The 17,498-nt window shown below is 44.2% G+C and overlaps 1 protein-coding gene across 3 annotated transcripts in view; it reads right to left on the reverse strand.

The window, feature by feature from the left end:
• Positions 1 to 17,498, reverse strand: part of sept9b (septin 9b) — a 65,719-nt gene that overhangs the window by 40,824 nt on the left and 7,397 nt on the right. Inside the window, exon 1 of one of the 3 annotated variants that reach the window (XM_035636700.2) lies at positions 11,661 to 11,800. The exons of 1 other annotated variant lie outside the window; for it this stretch is intronic. In XM_035636700.2, coding sequence (XP_035492593.1) covers positions 11,661 to 11,682 — 22 coding nt within the window. In that variant the 5' untranslated portion in view covers positions 11,683 to 11,800. Of the gene's footprint in view, positions 1 to 4,463; positions 4,667 to 11,660; positions 11,801 to 17,498 lie in introns of those variants that run through there. One more of the 3 variants, XM_035636699.2, reaches the window with a different exon arrangement.

A 17,498-nucleotide genomic window follows, 5' to 3' on the forward strand; every position in this document is an offset into this window, starting at 1 on the left:
TAGATTAGTACTTGTGTTCTTCTTCCGCTTTGTGATTATGTGCCCTCAGGGCACAGGACTAGAGCGGAGGACTTGCTGTGTGTTTGCATTTAGAGACTGTGCATTCAAGGGATTTAAGAGCTGATTGAAGTCGTAAATTTAAATCTTTCTATGGTTAAATGTTGATCCTGATCTCTATCAGAAAATTGCTTAACCCTTATATTTCAAAGGACCACTCCTCTTACCACAGGCACCTGGGTTTTCTGTGTGATCAGTGGTCGTTCAGGTCACTGTTTCTTGTTTAGCTGAAGCAAAACGGGAGAGGAAGGATATCCTTCGCCCCGAAAAATCACAAGTATTTGTGCATGAATGTGGGACTGACATACGGATGAAGGAGTATTGTTCCCGGTGAAACAGCATTCCCAGACCATGAGCTGGAAACGAGAGGTCCTGTCAGCCTCGGAGGAACCTCATTAACAGCGGCTATGGAGCCTCGTCTCCCCACGTCCCTCCGCTACCTATCACCGCCCAGTGTCCAGTACCTCACAGTGTCCCCTGTGGGACGGTAATGCAGCGCAGACAATGTAGCTCCGGATCACTGGTGCAACAAAAACAAAGATGGAGGCATCTGTATTCTTACTTGGGCTCACGGTCATTTGTTTTAATACAGCCCAGGTGTTGGGCTCCTCTGCCTCTTTATCATCCGTGTCATCGCGTACTGCTCAAGGACATCCACAACCAGTGAACACAAACGTTCAGTATCATCTCGGCCCAGATGCACTAATAAGAGATAGTCAGGAGTTCGAGGGAGGAAACCAAACAGGGAGACGGGAGGGAAGGACGCAGAAAGGAGGAAAAAGAGAGGGAGAGAGGAGATAGAGAGCCAAAGGTTGCAGCGTGAGAAATGGGAGGTTAAAGTAGGTCGAGATGAAGCTGCCACTTAATGAATTCTCTATCACTGGCCCTGGTTGGCACTGACAGCAGTAAACAAAGATTAGGTGCCAATGTCCTGCTTCACTCCTGTTGAAGTTTGAATTGTAATGCTGGGAAAATTGGGTCTGCACATTTTCCAGAGTTTGCCGCTCACACATGACGAAGGCAGCAGGTGTTTGTCCGGGTCAGACGCGATCACAACAGCAGGAACATTTCCAGAACATTCAGACGAGGTGAGGCGCCTCGGTTAAAGCGCCCTGCACTCACCCGCCGTGGAATCTTCTAGAGATTTTCCTACTGTATTCTCACACGGGCTCACAATTTTACAAGGGGACTGGCAGGAAAGTGTCTCTGGATAAGTTCAGGGAGATGTCTGGACTTCAGTGCATGTCTGAAAGCAGCTTCATTTACAGTCTTTTCATCTAGAATGAGGTCAATGGTATATTAAACATGTACATTTATAAATAAAATTTAATGTTTTTGATATTTTTACCAAATCATGCCATGAATAGTTTTGAATTCATCAATTAACTTTAACTTTGACAAATTGCAGTAAATAGGGACAAAAATAAATCAAGTGTGACTACCTATGTGCTGACACACATCTGTATAGTTTCTCAAAGTTGGCAGGTATATGTCAAGCATTTGATTTAGTCTCCGTGTGTTCTGTCTCTTCATTTAATCCCAGACTGATGTTGTGATCAGGACAATCCTCTGTAACGGAACCCTGCCACTAAAGACTGTCTGACTCGACAGAATTGCATCCTATTGTATTTTTGCTTGGTCAAACGAAACTTTAATGCCACACTGTCAAACATATACATCATCTCACTGCCAACCAATGGTGTTGTGTCTTACTAATGCTGACCAGAAGCCGAACAGATCACCGTGTCAGATTAACTGTGAGGTTCTCTACTGGTCTGACCAACACCCAGTGTCCAGTACAAAGGAATTTTGGGAGTGTTTTAGGTGTAATGATGGGAGACATGGGAGAAGACGTTGATGCAGAGATTGGGTCAACTTTTCCTTTTCTTTTTTTTTTTTTTTTGCAGTAATCTCGAAGTACGAGGTGTTAAAATCGAGAACCTGGACCCTGATAAACAAAGAAGCAATTTCACCCTTGATTTCAGGGTGCACTCACACACACGCACACCCACACACACACACACACACACAAGTTATTCAGGCAGCTGTTAAATAGCCGGCCTGGTGCTTAGCTTCAGGCCTCAACCTTTGACAGGTAAAGCCTTGTCCTGTTCCTTTGATCAAGCGTTGGTTAACCATCTCACTCATGAACAGATTGATTTACATCAGTGACCAGAGAAGGTATAAAGAGAGGGGCTGCATTCCACTTCACACCTGTTGACACTGTTGATACAAAGGGGAGAATGTGGGAGAGAGACGTGGTGGAGATAGCACATGATTCATTTTGGGTTTGTGACCTCGGAGCAGAAATTAAAATATTCAGACCGAGCACTTTACTTATGAATCACTGCACAATTGAAACTGGCGGAGAACATGATGACGCAGCATTATCAGCTTCGACTGTCGTCTCTGCTGCCTTCATTTGAATGTGTGAAAGTCTGAAAATAACACACTGTATATGAAAGATAAAAAATGATAATTCACCTGGACTAACACGAGCATAGCGGCAATGCCTTGCATGCTTTTTTTTTCTGCCACCGGTGTTTTAATATAGCTGCCTAAGAAGGAACAGGACCACAGAGAACTGCTCAGACCGTGTTGCACTTAGCCCACTTACAGTAATAACACACTTGCCTCTGCACCGGGTTTAGAAAAAGTACCACACACTCTCTCCATATGTTAATTTCCTCTCCGTGTTCACATTCCACCATCGAGCAACAACATGGCACCTTTGCGCAGACAATCAGCCAAACTGCCTTGGACTGGACACAAAGCTCCGTTTAGGTTGGCAAACACAGCAGGAGCCCCATGTCCAGCTCTACCAAACCTCTTCTGAATACACAAACAAGCGCTTGTTGGCTTATTCTCTGGTGACTCATAAGTTTAGATTTAGAGAGAGCTACGTCCTTAGAAGAAGAACAAAAAAATCATATTATTGGTTCAGTGTGTAGTTTCTATGGCATTTTCTGTCATCTTCCTTCCATAATAGTGCCACACACTCGCAAGTGCGTCCAAAGAAGCATCGTTACGTCTTCAGTGTGCTCACCAGTGAAATTGCCTTTCCCTTTCTGTGCCCATTTCCTCCTCAGTGTGAGATACAACACAGTGCAATGTACTGGAAAACAAAATGATGCGGGATAAAAAAGGGGATTTACTCAGTCAAGTGTTTTCCATGAGCCTCGCTCTGCAGTTGTTTATAATCACTCGGCTGGTTCATACCGACCATCTACTGGTGACAAAGATCATTATGGCCAGCATTGGATAGTGGGTACATCAAGTGCTCCCTGTGCGTCGATGGTCGGCACATATTGAATGCTATCTTTAAAATTCATTTCGAGAGTACGTGCACGGAGGTACTTGGTGTTGAACTTCCTATTACTTAGCACTGAATCTTGCATTTGGCTTTACAGCCTTTTTTTCTATATGTCACTGTGAATAAACTAATTAATACTGACTTACTGTCCACCCCTGTAATATCCTATTTGCACCAGTATTTAGATGTGGTACATATGAGAATATCTGGACCGTGTAACGGGACGTCTGACCAGAAATAAACAAGTTAACGCCGCTAGATTTTTCCAGGTACTGTTGAGATTCGATTCACCCTTGTGGTATTTATTCAGTCAGACAAAAATAAATGACATTGTGCAAAGTAGTCGAGTGGTTCAGTGATTGTTCAATAAGTCCACGCACACCAGGTTATTGTGAAGAAGACACTGCTGAGGATGTTTACTCATTCAAGCTCCTGCTCTCAGCATCGGCACATGACGTCGGACAGTGACTCTCAGGCCGGAGAGCAGCTGAGGGGACCCGACCGAGCGGAGGAGGAACAGGAAAGAAGTGGGGAAGGAAGAAAGGATGAATGGCAGAGGAAAGGCCGGACAAAGGGGGAGTTGATGCCAGCTCCACAAGGGCTCAGGAAACAAAAGGAGAGACACAGTTGTGAATTTTGTGTGTGAGCTTAGACAGATGTTAACTCTTAGAGCTGAGGTTTCTCCTGTCTCCCTCTCAGTGCTTTCAGCCGAGACCTCTCCGGTGCTGGAATAGTGTGGTGTCGGTGCCGTGTGTTTGTTTCTACTCTTGACGTAACCTGGGTATAATCAATAACAGATCACAGCCTACAGGAACTTGGCTAGAATATGCCCACCACCCTGTTTTTAACACAGTTACAATCACACACACACACACACACACACACACACACACTCACACACCCTCAGTTCTTTCAGTCTCAATGCAAACTACAGTACCACAGCCATGCACACACAGCACATTCGCACAGACAGTGTACAGATATTGGTCAATATTCGCTCAACAGGATCCGTCTGACAGCTGTTGCTTCTTCCCACAAGCGGTCAGCCCCAACATTGTTAGTGAAAGAAGAAGTGGGAAAGCAAATTACAAACCTTCAAAATCTGAAATAATTCCCTCCAAGTGTGGATTGACTCCAGAGTCAGACATTTTTTCAGTCACGAAATGTCACAGAACCTCTTTGTCTTTAGACTTTCAAGTAGTTTCCCGTTGATTCTGAACAAATTCCAATAATAGAGTCAATGAAAAAAGTCCGAGCCCACAGCTCTCTTAAAGGAGCAATTTTCTCTGACTTCCCACCAACTTTACTATATCACTGCACTCGGGCTTCAGAGAGAGCGAGCAGGCAGAGCCTCCTCCCTTCTCCTCCCCTCCCTGTAGCTAGAAACACACTCCCCCTTCTCCCTTGTGTCCTGTAGGGTGCATGTGTGCGTGCGTGTGTGTGTGTGTGTGTGTGTGTGTTTCCCCTACCCCCCACACACTTGTACATGCATGCGCAGGCACTGACACAGTCAACAGGCCCTGTCATACCCTGAGACCCTTTTACGAGCTCTCAGGTCTGATTTCCTCATTCAAGCCTCCGAGCAGCTCTGACAGTGAAAGTGGACAACGTGTGTCTTAAACCAAGTTAACCTGCGATCAGACCAGAGGCCCTGTTACAGATGTGGTTCTGCAAACGGCGCTGAGAAGGACCGAATTAACTCAGTAGCTACAGTTGGAAGTTAAAGTGAGAGTTTGAGTCTTCAGTTCCGAGGACAAAATCTTAGAAAACCCGTCTGGTGTATACCAGATGTGTCTGACTAAGTCCTTTTGCCTGTGATCACAACACCTTTTTTCAGCTTTTTGCGTGTCATGTCATGCCACCCCTGACCCCTAGATAAAAAGCTGTTAAATGACATACGGTTCTAAATAGTTTTACGTATGGCATGCTGTTGAGGCGCCATATCATGATGGTGCAGTCACTCCTGTCCTGAGATACTTCCTGGAGAGATTTGACATTAGGGATATATGATGGCGCCTCTAGGAAATCAGAGGGTGAGTCGTGCACCAACCCGTCCTATGGACACTGCTGTCAGGAGGAGCATGGGAATATGAGCACGGTCGACACATCAGACAAGTTTATGTAGCGCTGAGTTCTTCTTTTGGGAGGGAGGCTGATGACAAACGGGCTTTTTGATGTAGTGGGTATGGTTACACTACTGGTCCTTGAAGCTGCTGTGGCTAATTCGCTGAATGTTCTTTGGAGCGACAAGAGAAGCGCTGTTGAAAAGCGATGAAACATCAAAGTTTTGGACTACTTTCACTGTCTCCCCGTGGGATGTTGCTACAGTATTTCTTATCCATGAATCAACCACAGAAACAAAGCAATAGTGATGGTATAGCTGCAATTACTGATTGGCCACAAGTGAGCTGCTTTTTCGCGGCTTCCTGTTCGGGGCCAGACAAAAGTGCAAATGAGATTTGTGATGAATTGTCCCTGAGCCTGGGTCACTCTGTCCATTTCCACACTGATGTCATAACAGTTAATGAAAAAGCTGACACCCGACCATTTCTCTGAAGAAAACAGAAAAACAAAGCAGAGGCCACTGGAATCTGCAATTTCCACTTCTAGATATCCAGGAGATACTGCCACACACCACACGGCAAAAGTCACAGACAGCTTTTTTTGTGAAAGCAAAAAACTGCACAAAACAGAGCTTGGCACTTTTATAGGCTCCACATATTTGAGAAATCCCATTTGAATGAAAAGCTCCATTCAAGGGGGGGGCACTAATAGGATGCCAAGCCCACCCAGTGGCCCCTAACCCTAACACCTGAGAGGTCGATGGAGCCACAGAACAACACTGTGCGTTTATGGAGCGGCCTGGTTGCTTTATACAACTGCTGCAAAGGTGTCTCAGGATACGGAACAGAGTGTGGAGGCGGCGTGTGCACAGTATTTGCATGTATACATCAATCAGGAACGTTACTCGGTAGAATATGAGTCCCCCGAGACGCTTGTTGTCATATGTTGTGCAATTAAGTTTCGCGCCCATATTGTAAGACAGCGACATAATATGCATCATACATCCTGGCAGCTGTGAATGCGCCTTTATAGATAATGTGTTGCTTTGTGCTTCCATGCATGCTTTGTGGTTGTAGCGCGTCACAGCACATCTGTATGCGCATTTGAATTAGTCCCCTTTCACTTCATTTGTCACTGCATGAAGACCCACACAAGCCTATAGTCAACATTATATATACCTTACTGTACGTAACGAAGTTTCTGGCCCCTCAGTGCCCATGTGGACCCAAGTGCACTGTAAACCATACAGGCCACAAGTATTCAATTAAACCTGAACACATGGTCCGTGAAATGCACACCTCCACCAGCAAGTGTGTATTTATCTAAACATGGATACACACTGTGGGCAGAGCGACAGAACGAGGGAACGCTCCAAAACAACATCTGGAGGAGCATGTGTGCGCGTGCGTCTCTACTGGAGGCAACATTATGTGAATATGTGCCTTTGCATACATGTGCTTCTGTGGTAACTTGAATGTGACTGTGGACACGGGTGTGTTTGTTTGGGCCTGTGTGTCCTGGTGGCCCTGAAATAGCAGTGGAAACACAGAGGTAATTGCCTACAGTAGGATAAATCTGCCCCACCAAACTCATTCAGCTCCACGTCTCCGTGTTACACCACAGTTGTGCGTCTTGCAAATGAACACAATACAGGGTGCAATCTGCATAGGAATGCAATATTGTTTTCAGGATTTCATGAATCACTCCGAATTCAACCTTGTGGAATTTGTTACTGCTTTTGCAGCTTGTAAAAACCTCGAAGTCACTGTTCTTCACAGATTTATGGTATGATTGATGCTTTAATGCAGAGGTTTTCAAAGTGGGAGGCGGACCTTCCCCAGGGGGACTCTAAACAGTTTCAAGGAAGGCTAAGCGAAGTGAAAGTGAAAAGAACTACTTTAGTTATTGCATTAGTTATCAAAAGGAGGTCATGTAGAGTGGTGTGTGTATTTTGGCTAAAGAGATACTTCAGAGATACAGTAGTTTCACAGTTTTCACCACTTTCCCCAAGGTTTTTTTCTTTTTCTTTTAAGGTTATGGCAAACAGCGAAATTAGAGCCCTTTTTGCTCAGTCGTGTATCAATGGGATCAAATAGCATAATCAAGATCCAATAGGCTTCCAGGCTTCAGCGAGTAAACTGAGGTGGTGTGGGGAGGGCGCCACCGTCTCAGGCTGTGAAATCCTTGCTTTAATGGATTCAAGTTTGTTCAGTTAGTCTATTTAATTGTAATCATTTAAGATATCCCATGCAATCAACATGCAGTGAAAAAAGACAGAAGTAAAATGTTGAATATTCATCTACATCCGAAAATGATCACTTTGTTTTCTATGATAACATGACATTTATTATGCACCCTGAGATTTCAGGCTTTGTTGTTTGGTCAGTGTGACACAAACAGGAAATGAGCACGAGCAGATCCATTTATTGGCAGGAAGTTGCACAAACCCATATTTCTCTTTTCGAGTGTTACCTCTATTTGCCCTCATTAGCTCAACTGTGTGCTTCCATGCTGTTGTCTGAAATTACACCTTTTTAAGCAGACGAGTTTGACCCAAATGTGTGCGGGATGCACAACAAAATTACACTTCTGAATGTAAGTGGAATAAACTCACTTATTGTCACAGAGCCCAAATAACATGCTGTCACTGCAGAAATACCATGCAATTAAACAGGGAAGTGAAACCAATGTACAAAGCCATAGAGAGACAGAGAGAGAGAGAGAGAAACAAACAACTGATGATTTAAAGGAAGAACAGGGAGACCGAGGGTTTTGTAGAAAAGTGGAGAGAGTTCATTTAAAGTGGGCATCCGTTGCACATAAAAGCTTTGTTTTACATGTAACATTCTATACTACTGCTCACATATCTTGTTATTATCATGACCGCTCTTTGGAAAAAACTATTATCTTCCATTGTGAGTTTTTTTTTAATTGGCCTAAAAGCAGTGTGGACAATTTATGCTGGCAGCCACAGAACTATTGTGGTTTTAAGACTCGGATGTTTCTCACTGTGCAGGGCACTGCTGCACAAACTGTTGCGTTTGGAACACGGATCTATGATACATCGGTGCAAGCAAACAACCCGGGCGTCACACGTGAGAGTTCAGCTGTTGACAACTCACTAGCTCCCTGACATACAGCATGTGTTGCCGCGAAGATTTGGGTTTCTTGTCCTTTGGAACTTGAGAGATTATGGAGGTTTAGATCTCTAGGCTTAGCTTGGTAAAACAAAACAAAATTCTATGCATATAACTATTCATAGTGTCACATGCTGTAATTTGTGCCATGAAATTTGGATTTTATGAAAAATGCAAATGAAATACAAAATTCAAGCAGTCTTTGCATGAAATGTGAACATATGCTAATCTTGCCAAAGTGATAAAGCATTCTTGATTTTTTTCTTTTTAACAAACTTTTGAATAAACTTTTATTACTTTCATTATTGTGATGGATTAAAAAGCTCCAGCTCCATCCTCAAAACAGTTTGAGGATGGAGCTGGTTATCTTTATTGTTATGAAATGAAATTCCACAAATATGCATTTATCAAAAGGTAAAAAGTTAATAATACTGTAATTATGGAGATAAAACCGAGCTTGGCTCTAATCTAACATTTTGACACCCCCTTCTTTTGCCCCAAGCGAAACCATAAGTTGAGCTGCTTGTAAACAACCACCTCTGGCTTGACCTGTTTCCATCAAGTTGAAAAACGTCACCCGTCAGAAATCGTCCCTCGGGATGACAGAAGGTGGGGCTTCCAACCTCGTTTCCTGTACTGCCTGTTTTCACGGCTTCCTCACTTATCATTACTTAATAATATATCTGAGAAACAATATGAGGTGAGATAGTGGAAGGGCAGAGGGAGGAGAAACGTGGGCGTTCACTCATAGAGGATATCCTGTACACTTCTTTTATGGAACATGGTGGGCCCAGTGATTTCCTTAATTTCCTTTAACTCTGAGTTTTCTGGTGTTTGTGGGTTGTTGTTTTTTCAGGGTGTCAATACAGAGTTCTGAGTGGATATATCAGCTTTTCAAAAATTGTAGATACATGTTTAAAATAAAAAAATGCGAGACTATGTGCACTCACATACCTTTAGAAGTACCATTAAATTAAACACCAATTCAAAAGTCGCATTGAGAATTATGTGCTGCCCTTAATGAGTACAGCTTGTTCACTTGCATGTTTACAGGACAGAAGGACAAAGAGGAATCAAAATAATGGAAATGTTGCTCTTCAGGAATGATGCATAATGAATCACATGTACATTAGAACATAGGCACAAACTCAGTGAGGATTCTGGCTTTACTAATGGAAGCATGTTTTAATCATCTTATTCCCCTGGGGGGGGGGGGGGGGGGGGGGGGGGGGGTGAACCAACACGTCCTAACAAGCTATCAGAAAGGGTTGTCACTGTCCCGCTTGTAAACCCCAACTCCTGCTACTGATCGCTGTTGTTACTGTCGTCAGCTTGTTGCTTCCCAGGCTAGACAAATATGGCAATTAGTGTCATTTCAGCAGACAAGACACAGATTCTCTTCCTGTCTAACTGGCAGAACATACAGTAGAGAATATCCTGACACAGCTATTCATTTCATTTCCAGACTTGAATACTTTGTTTTCCCTCCCTTTCCCATTGATGCATTTTAAAGACGTCACCAATTAGCAATGAGAACACGAGACCATATGGGACAGACGTGGCGGATGACACGTCCTATTGAACTCATTGTTTTAATCCTGAACAGGCCGGGGAGACGAGTGTGGGAGGCGCTCGGAGTCAGGACGGAGCTGTTGCAAACCAGCACGCCATCCGGGGCCTTAAAAAAGCTGTCCACGCGCCGCAGCCTCAGCTCCTATCATTATCAAAACAGACTGAAGGAATAAGGGGTGGGTGGGGTAGGGGCAGTGGCTGTAGTCACGGCAACGGGTTCAAACAGAACCACACAGCACAGATCGAAAAAGCAGGAAGTTGCTCAGCCCATGTAGGACTTCCTCAATTGACAGGAGTGAGGTGTGGGAGTGACAACTGACAGTTTGGGGGGGGGGGGACCCACCCGGCCTCCTCCACAACAGTCTCTACTAAACCCCTCCATCTCCCACAAGAAAGAAATCCCTCAGTCTGCTAAACGTGGATCATCCACATGGAATATTTCACAGAACTAATGGGAAATGGTGGCCGCACTACAGAGGACCAAATTGCACTGCGACACTGCCACCGTGTGGCGACGAGAGCAGATGTGCGGCGCGTCTGCGTGCATCACATGGCTCCCGCAGCTCAGCCGCCTTATTAACGCTCCAATTAATGGCTAATTTGCAGAGTGTTGCTCAGCTTGATGTCCAGCCCTAATCCCTGTAAGATGCCAGATTAGTCCTCATCCTCTGAGTGCAGACTGAACACATATGGGCCTGAACAGAAGTTCTGTAGAGTCGCCGTTAAACTCCAAAACAAAGCACACGCCAAAATCAATTAAGTTACCGATCAAAAGGAGTCAGGAAGAACGGCAGAAGCTTCTGAGTAGGACAGAGTTATTACGCCACAAACGCAGGGCAGACTCTGATTCGAACTCAAAAAATTCCTCTAAAAGAGTCTGATGAAAAACCGAATCATATCAGCCGACGTATGAGCTCTGCTCTCACTCCCCCGCAACCTAAAATAAACGCTCCGTGTCCGTCAGAAGTAATCTGACAGCTGGACTGCTCAGCCTAAATTCCAATGACGGAGATTTAACTCCTTCTGCTTATGGATCGTAGTTGTGTACACAGTACGTGGGTCAGCTGGAAGTCGGCGCCCGACCCAACGCCGCCAATTACCGCACAGCAGCCACTTTGCACACGGGGAGATTATGCATCCTCATTCCGGGAAGCGGTCTTTTGACAGCCCATCACATGAGCTTTGCTCATTGTTGCTCTGCACATGGCAGCGACTCAGGGACGGCGTGTACACGGGGAGCTCAGCCGCGGCTGTTCATTCAATCAGAGTGAGCGGAGAGAATTGTCCTCTGGTTTGTAGCTCAGACAAAGTCTATGAGGAGTAAAACCGTGGTGACGCTCACAATGCTGTACACACAGGCAGGAGGGCTCTAACACGACTGATCCTGCAGCTGACCAGGCAAAGCAAACCCAACCAGGGTGACTTCCTCTAACAAAGGAAAACGAAACACCTACTCGAGGATCGATTTCACATCTGTCAAAGTATCAAATGAGTTGAAGAAAAAAGCGTCAACTTACCGGCTATTCTGTCTCGCTCCATAACTCCACGGCTACCTCAAATAACCACATGTAGCCTCTCCTTTTTCTCTCTTCTCCTCTCCTCTCCTTCCCCTCCCTTTTTTGTCTTTCTTCATGGAGACTTCCCCTTTCTCTTGACTTAGTCACCCTGTCCCCCTCTTACAACCCTCCCTCTCTCCTCCCTCCGTCTCCCTTGCTCTTACTTCCTCCAAGTTTTTAATGTCTTCAGTCTGTCAGGATAACAAGTGAGTGAAGCAGACGTCCGGAGCCATATGCTAGTCATATGGAGTCCCTCTCTTGCTTTTTTTTTTTTTTTTGGCTCTCTCCCTCCTACATGTGACGCAGGCTTTTATCCCTGGGATATACAATTTACAATTTTTGTCAAATAGACTTTTTTATTTCTTTTTATTTTCCACTTTTCTATTTTCTCTTGTATTTTCTATTATTCCCACGGTACCAAAGCTGCCTGCTTTTTGCTTCTCTCTGTCGTTACTTCCCTCTCAGTCTCTGTGTCTCAAACACACACACGCAGACAAACACAGACACACAGAGACACACATGTCACTGCCTCTGAACCTCAACTTGCAGCTCGACAGGTTCAAGGGCCACTTAGCAAGCCATCGTCTCAGTGAGAAACTCACAAGGCATTATTTCACACACACACACACACACACACACACACACACACACACACACACACACACACACACATTTGGAAGGCACAGCTGAACACCTCACTTCCTCTTCCTCTTCCTTGCAGGGAAAATATCCCTTCAACCCATGGCTTCCAGATTTACGCATAGCAACAACACTACAACTTTAGCAAGAAGCATAAATAATGTTCCAAATAAACTGTCACACGCCCACATGCACGTATTTCTTCCCTCTCAAAAATACATGAGAGGAAAGAAACTCACAGGTAGGTGGAGTCGACCGGAACATCTTTTCGGGCTGAGGCCCAATGCTTGGATTAGGATACGACCTGTTGTTTCTCTAAACTGGCTGTGATGACAAATGCCTCTCTCTATCAGACCAGTGTGTGTGTGTGTGTGTGTGTGTGTGTGCGTGCGTGCGTGCGTGCGTGCGTGCGTGCGTGCGTGCGGGCGGGCGTGTGTGTGTGTGTGTGTGTGTGTGTGTGTGTGTGTGTGTGTGTGTGTGTGTGCGTGTGCGTGCGGGCGGGCGCGTGTGTGTGTGTGTGTGTGATAGAGAAAGAGAGAGAGAGAGAGCGAGAGAGAGTGTATTGCAGAAATTGTAACAGAAATAATATTTGTATTTGATATTTCACATTATAACATGATACAAAATGTGTGGCTGACATCGGAGAAGTTACACACAGATATATATGAACCAAGTGGCAAGCCACCGCGACGTCCCCCGTTGGTTGGTGAACTGCCGATTTGAAGTACCGAGGTTCACCGTATTTCTTAATCTTTCTATAGTTGTGCATTAATGGAGCCATACGCAGACACTGACCAATATCAAAATTTTGCTCAAGGTAATCATTTCAACCAGAAATCGGGATGGGAGCAGAGAAATCCTAAAGGAGCCTCCTGGTGTTGCATCCATATGGAAAGAAGGATGCTGGTGCTGTGACAAAAGTGTGGTTTTAAAAATAGAGACATGTCTCTTTTGGCCTCTGGCTCTTTCTGTCTCGTGTTTTTTTTTTCCAGACTTAAAAAAGGAATATGATTTATCACAGGGTTGGGGTAAAAAAAACGTGCACAACTTGCGCTTATGCATTTGTTGACTCACTCTCATAGGCATAACAAACAAACACATGTTCCAAGATAGCAGTAAATAAACACACACAAACATGAGGAGCGCCCAGTGCACATATGGACCACAGCCACTCCTGCACAATTTATTTGAAGTTGTTAGCAAGTTAGTTTCTCTTCTCTTCAGTTGAAGCCAAATTCACAATGCACCACAGACACACACACACACACAAACACACACACACACACACACACACACACATACACTCAAACCTGCATCACAAGTCGCCCATGCAGTTTGCTTCTCCGGCCTCTGGACAAAGAGCAGTGGCCTGGGCTGAAATGGCAGCGTGTTCACACACACACACACACACACACACACACACACACACGCACACACACACACACGCACACAAACAAACACACACACACACAAAGCAATGGCATAATTCATTAACATAAATTTGTTTTTGGCATTTTACTATTTCATTCATTGAGGTAAAAATTCTTCACGTGTCCCTGGTAAATTATTCGCTCCAGTGCTCCAAATATTTAAAGTGACACTGACCTTTCAGTTTTATTATTTTATTTATTTCATATGTTTTACGTCAAACTGTACAAGTATAAATTAAACATTAATATAACATCATTAATGCAATGCAGCTCATACACAACCTGCAACCTATTTGGGGTTTTGTAACATAAAATCATTAAACTATTTTGGTTTATACACACACATACACACAAACACACACACACACACACACACACACATGGCTTGATGTTCCAATTTCTGATCTATATAGAGTTATATCATATGTGACATAATTTACATTTTTGGAAATACGAACATGGGTTTAAACGACATTTTTACAAAGATTTCATTGCATGTGTCCAAATGTTCACGTGTTTCCGGGCGTAAGAAGACACTTTGCAGCAGTTAACTGTAAATCAGGTTGTTTAAGCTGCTAAAGGACAGAATTCACACAGAGACAATGGATCAAGAGGGCCTCCCTCATTCATACCTTTCACCACTTCCCCTCTTCCTCATCCCAACCTGCTAATGAAATACTATACAGCCAGACCCTCCCACCACACACACACTCACACACTAAAACTCTGAGGGTTATCTGAGCAGATTCCTCTTGTGTGACAGTACATCCTGTAAACACACATAGATAATGCACACACACTCAGCCGTTCCCTTCCTCGGACTTGCATACACATAGAACCAAAATGCAGCCTTCATTTGCAATCAACGAGGCAGATGGTCTTGAGGCGCAGACGGACACGTGCGCTTGTCCACTCATGTGAGACAAACTCTCACACACACGCACGCACACACACACACACAACCAAAAAAAGAAAAATCGGTGTCACACATTGAGTAAGAGTGGATGGTGAGCCTTGGGGTGCGCATTAATGTAAGCCGTCATTTCAGAGCACGACCTATGGCCATGCGCGTGACTCGAACATGCTAAATTTAGTTACATAACACTCGAGCGAAGAAACTCACCAGCATGCCAGCCAACACTAAAGGGATGCCTGCAGGGCAACGATGCACAGTGAAGGAGAAAGAACAGTGGGAAGAGGATAAAAGATAAAAGGATGAGAGGAGGAGCAAGAACGCAAGGGGGAAGTAGTGAAAGAGGTAAATGGAGGGGAAGGAGAACGGAGATAAGGTGAGGGAGGTGAGGAGAGGAGGAAGAGGAGCTTGAGCTGCCTGTGACTTTGGGGGTGAAAGACAAATGAAATAGATCTAACCACACACGCACGCACACACCCCCTATAAATCTGCACGTTAAAGGGCCTGTCACCTCCTAATTCCTAGTCCAGTGTGGAATTTCCCCTGTTGATGTCACAGCTGTAAGAAAAATAAATGTGTCGTATATCATCAAGTATCACGCTTCATAATAGGTCTTTTTTCATAGAAGCCATTTTGTCATTTCACAATGGGGGAAAGCACGGGTGTAAACAATACGATTAATGATGGCTGAATTCCATTTAGGGCCCTGGTGTTGTTCATGCTGACTCACTGACAACGTCGTATTGAGAAACTCGAATAGAACAGAGCCATTGTTCAACTCATCAGTGCCCGTCGCAAGTCAGTGAAAGACAAGTACGCACAACACAGTCGGCTGCATTTAAATCACATTCACTCGGTCATTGCAGTGCAATCATCAGCAACAAAATACCTGAATAAAGCGAGTGATGACGGAGGCTACTGTACGTGTTTACTGAAAAAGAGAACAGGACAATTATATTACTTCAGCTTGCTTGGTATTTCCTTCCCTTTTCACAGTCCCCACCAACACTGGAAACATGAAGGTGTAAAACAAAAGCCGCCCAAGCTGACCAATCACAGCTCTTTTCGTCTCCACCTGCAGCGATGTAACTAACATTAGATCGCAGAGTTGCACATTAGCTACAACACAGCCCAGTGTGTGTGGAGTCAAACAGCAGAAGCACCGTTGCTCTTTCACACATTACTAATGTGGATAAATGTTCACAGACGTGCAACTACCAGAACATAGATGAACACAAAGACATTGTAATTCACACTAGAACTATAGAAATAGTCATATTAATTGTAAAAGCTTAAAACACAGCTCGAGGTGTGTTTACATGAAAAGTGTAGTTTAAACAACCAAAAGCTTCAAAGGAGAAAGTATTGAGACAATAAAGGATGTTAAAACACTAAAATCTTAAAAGGTTCAAATAAAAGACATGGTTGAATCAATTAAAAGCAAGACCATCACAACATGTTTTGAGCAGTTATTTAAATGTGTCAACAGATGATGCATGTCTTATATGTAGTGGGAGTGTTCTTCAAGTCTTTGGTGCATTTTTTGCTGTATGCTTGTGGCACGTTCAGGAACCTCAGTGACAATTCACAAGATAAGATGCTGCCACGATGAAGTGATGCTAATACCGGTGTGACATGTTCACTTTTTACATTTATTTACAAAAAATGTATTTCTCCAAACGTAAAAGCAGAGGTTCATGAATCCCTTCTGCATGTAGGAGATGGCCGAAAAGAGACAACAGTGCTGTGTGGTGCTGCTGGTAACAGCCGGATGACCTCAACAGACCGCCACATGGATTCCTCCTGCCTCATCTCCATCATACCCACACATGTGTACGGAGGGAGGGAGAGAGAGAGAGAGAGAGAGAGAGAGAGAGAGAGGCACTACCCTCGTCGCCTGCTGCTGCTGCTCGAGCCTACACATCCAACCTGGGGGGTGTACAGGGACGACACAATTCTTCACATCAGTCATCTACACGGGCCAAATTTAGAACCGGACCCCATACTCACATGCAAACCATCAGTAGATACACTTTTCTAAATGCAGAGCTCAAATCGCTTCATCCGAAGAGATTTCTCTTTTCTTTTTATTCCACTGAACATGGGACATACCACAACATGGGCAACCAAATGACCAAAATCATTGTGGTAATCACAACAGATCACTCAGATGATTGTGTCTGTGTGTGTGTGTGTGTGTGTGTGTGTGTGTGTGTGTGTGTGTGTGCGGTGCGTGTGTGTTTCTTTCCAACTACAGCTGTGAATTTAAATCATAAATCTGGAATTAATTTCTGACAAGTCATCGTCATAAACATGATGCACCATCATGAATAAGCCCAGGAGTTATTCAGACACTATTAGGCAATAAGTATGTATCATTACAGCAATCTGGGAATCAGAAGGTCTGATTGTATCCCAATTTTCCAATCAGACTTCCCAGTCTGGCTTGATGGCATCCACATGGCCCCTTCAAATGATTCCCACTGAATCTAACTGAGTACAGGGCAGAGAAATAGATGGGAGAGCTGGTCTGCTCTTGTCCTAAGCTCTGTGACTTTATGTGTTTTTCCTTTTTACGTCGCATCAGATCTGCGAAATGTAAATGCAATGTAAATGCAAGAAGTATCGCAGTCTGCTTCCCATTCACTGGTGTGGTAAATTTCCTGCTGGGGTGCAGAGTCATAGCTGCTGACCTGCTGGGTTACGTGAACAAAGTGGGCCTGGACTCAATAAAAATATATGAGTGACTGTCTTGGAATTGTAAACATAAAATTTCGATGCAATTTGTAAATCTACGATGGGAAAACCCCCTTTGAG

This window comes from Scophthalmus maximus, chromosome 8, assembly GCF_022379125.1.
Source record: "Scophthalmus maximus strain ysfricsl-2021 chromosome 8, ASM2237912v1, whole genome shotgun sequence".
In the NCBI taxonomy this organism is placed as follows: Eukaryota; Metazoa; Chordata; class Actinopteri; order Pleuronectiformes; family Scophthalmidae; genus Scophthalmus; species Scophthalmus maximus.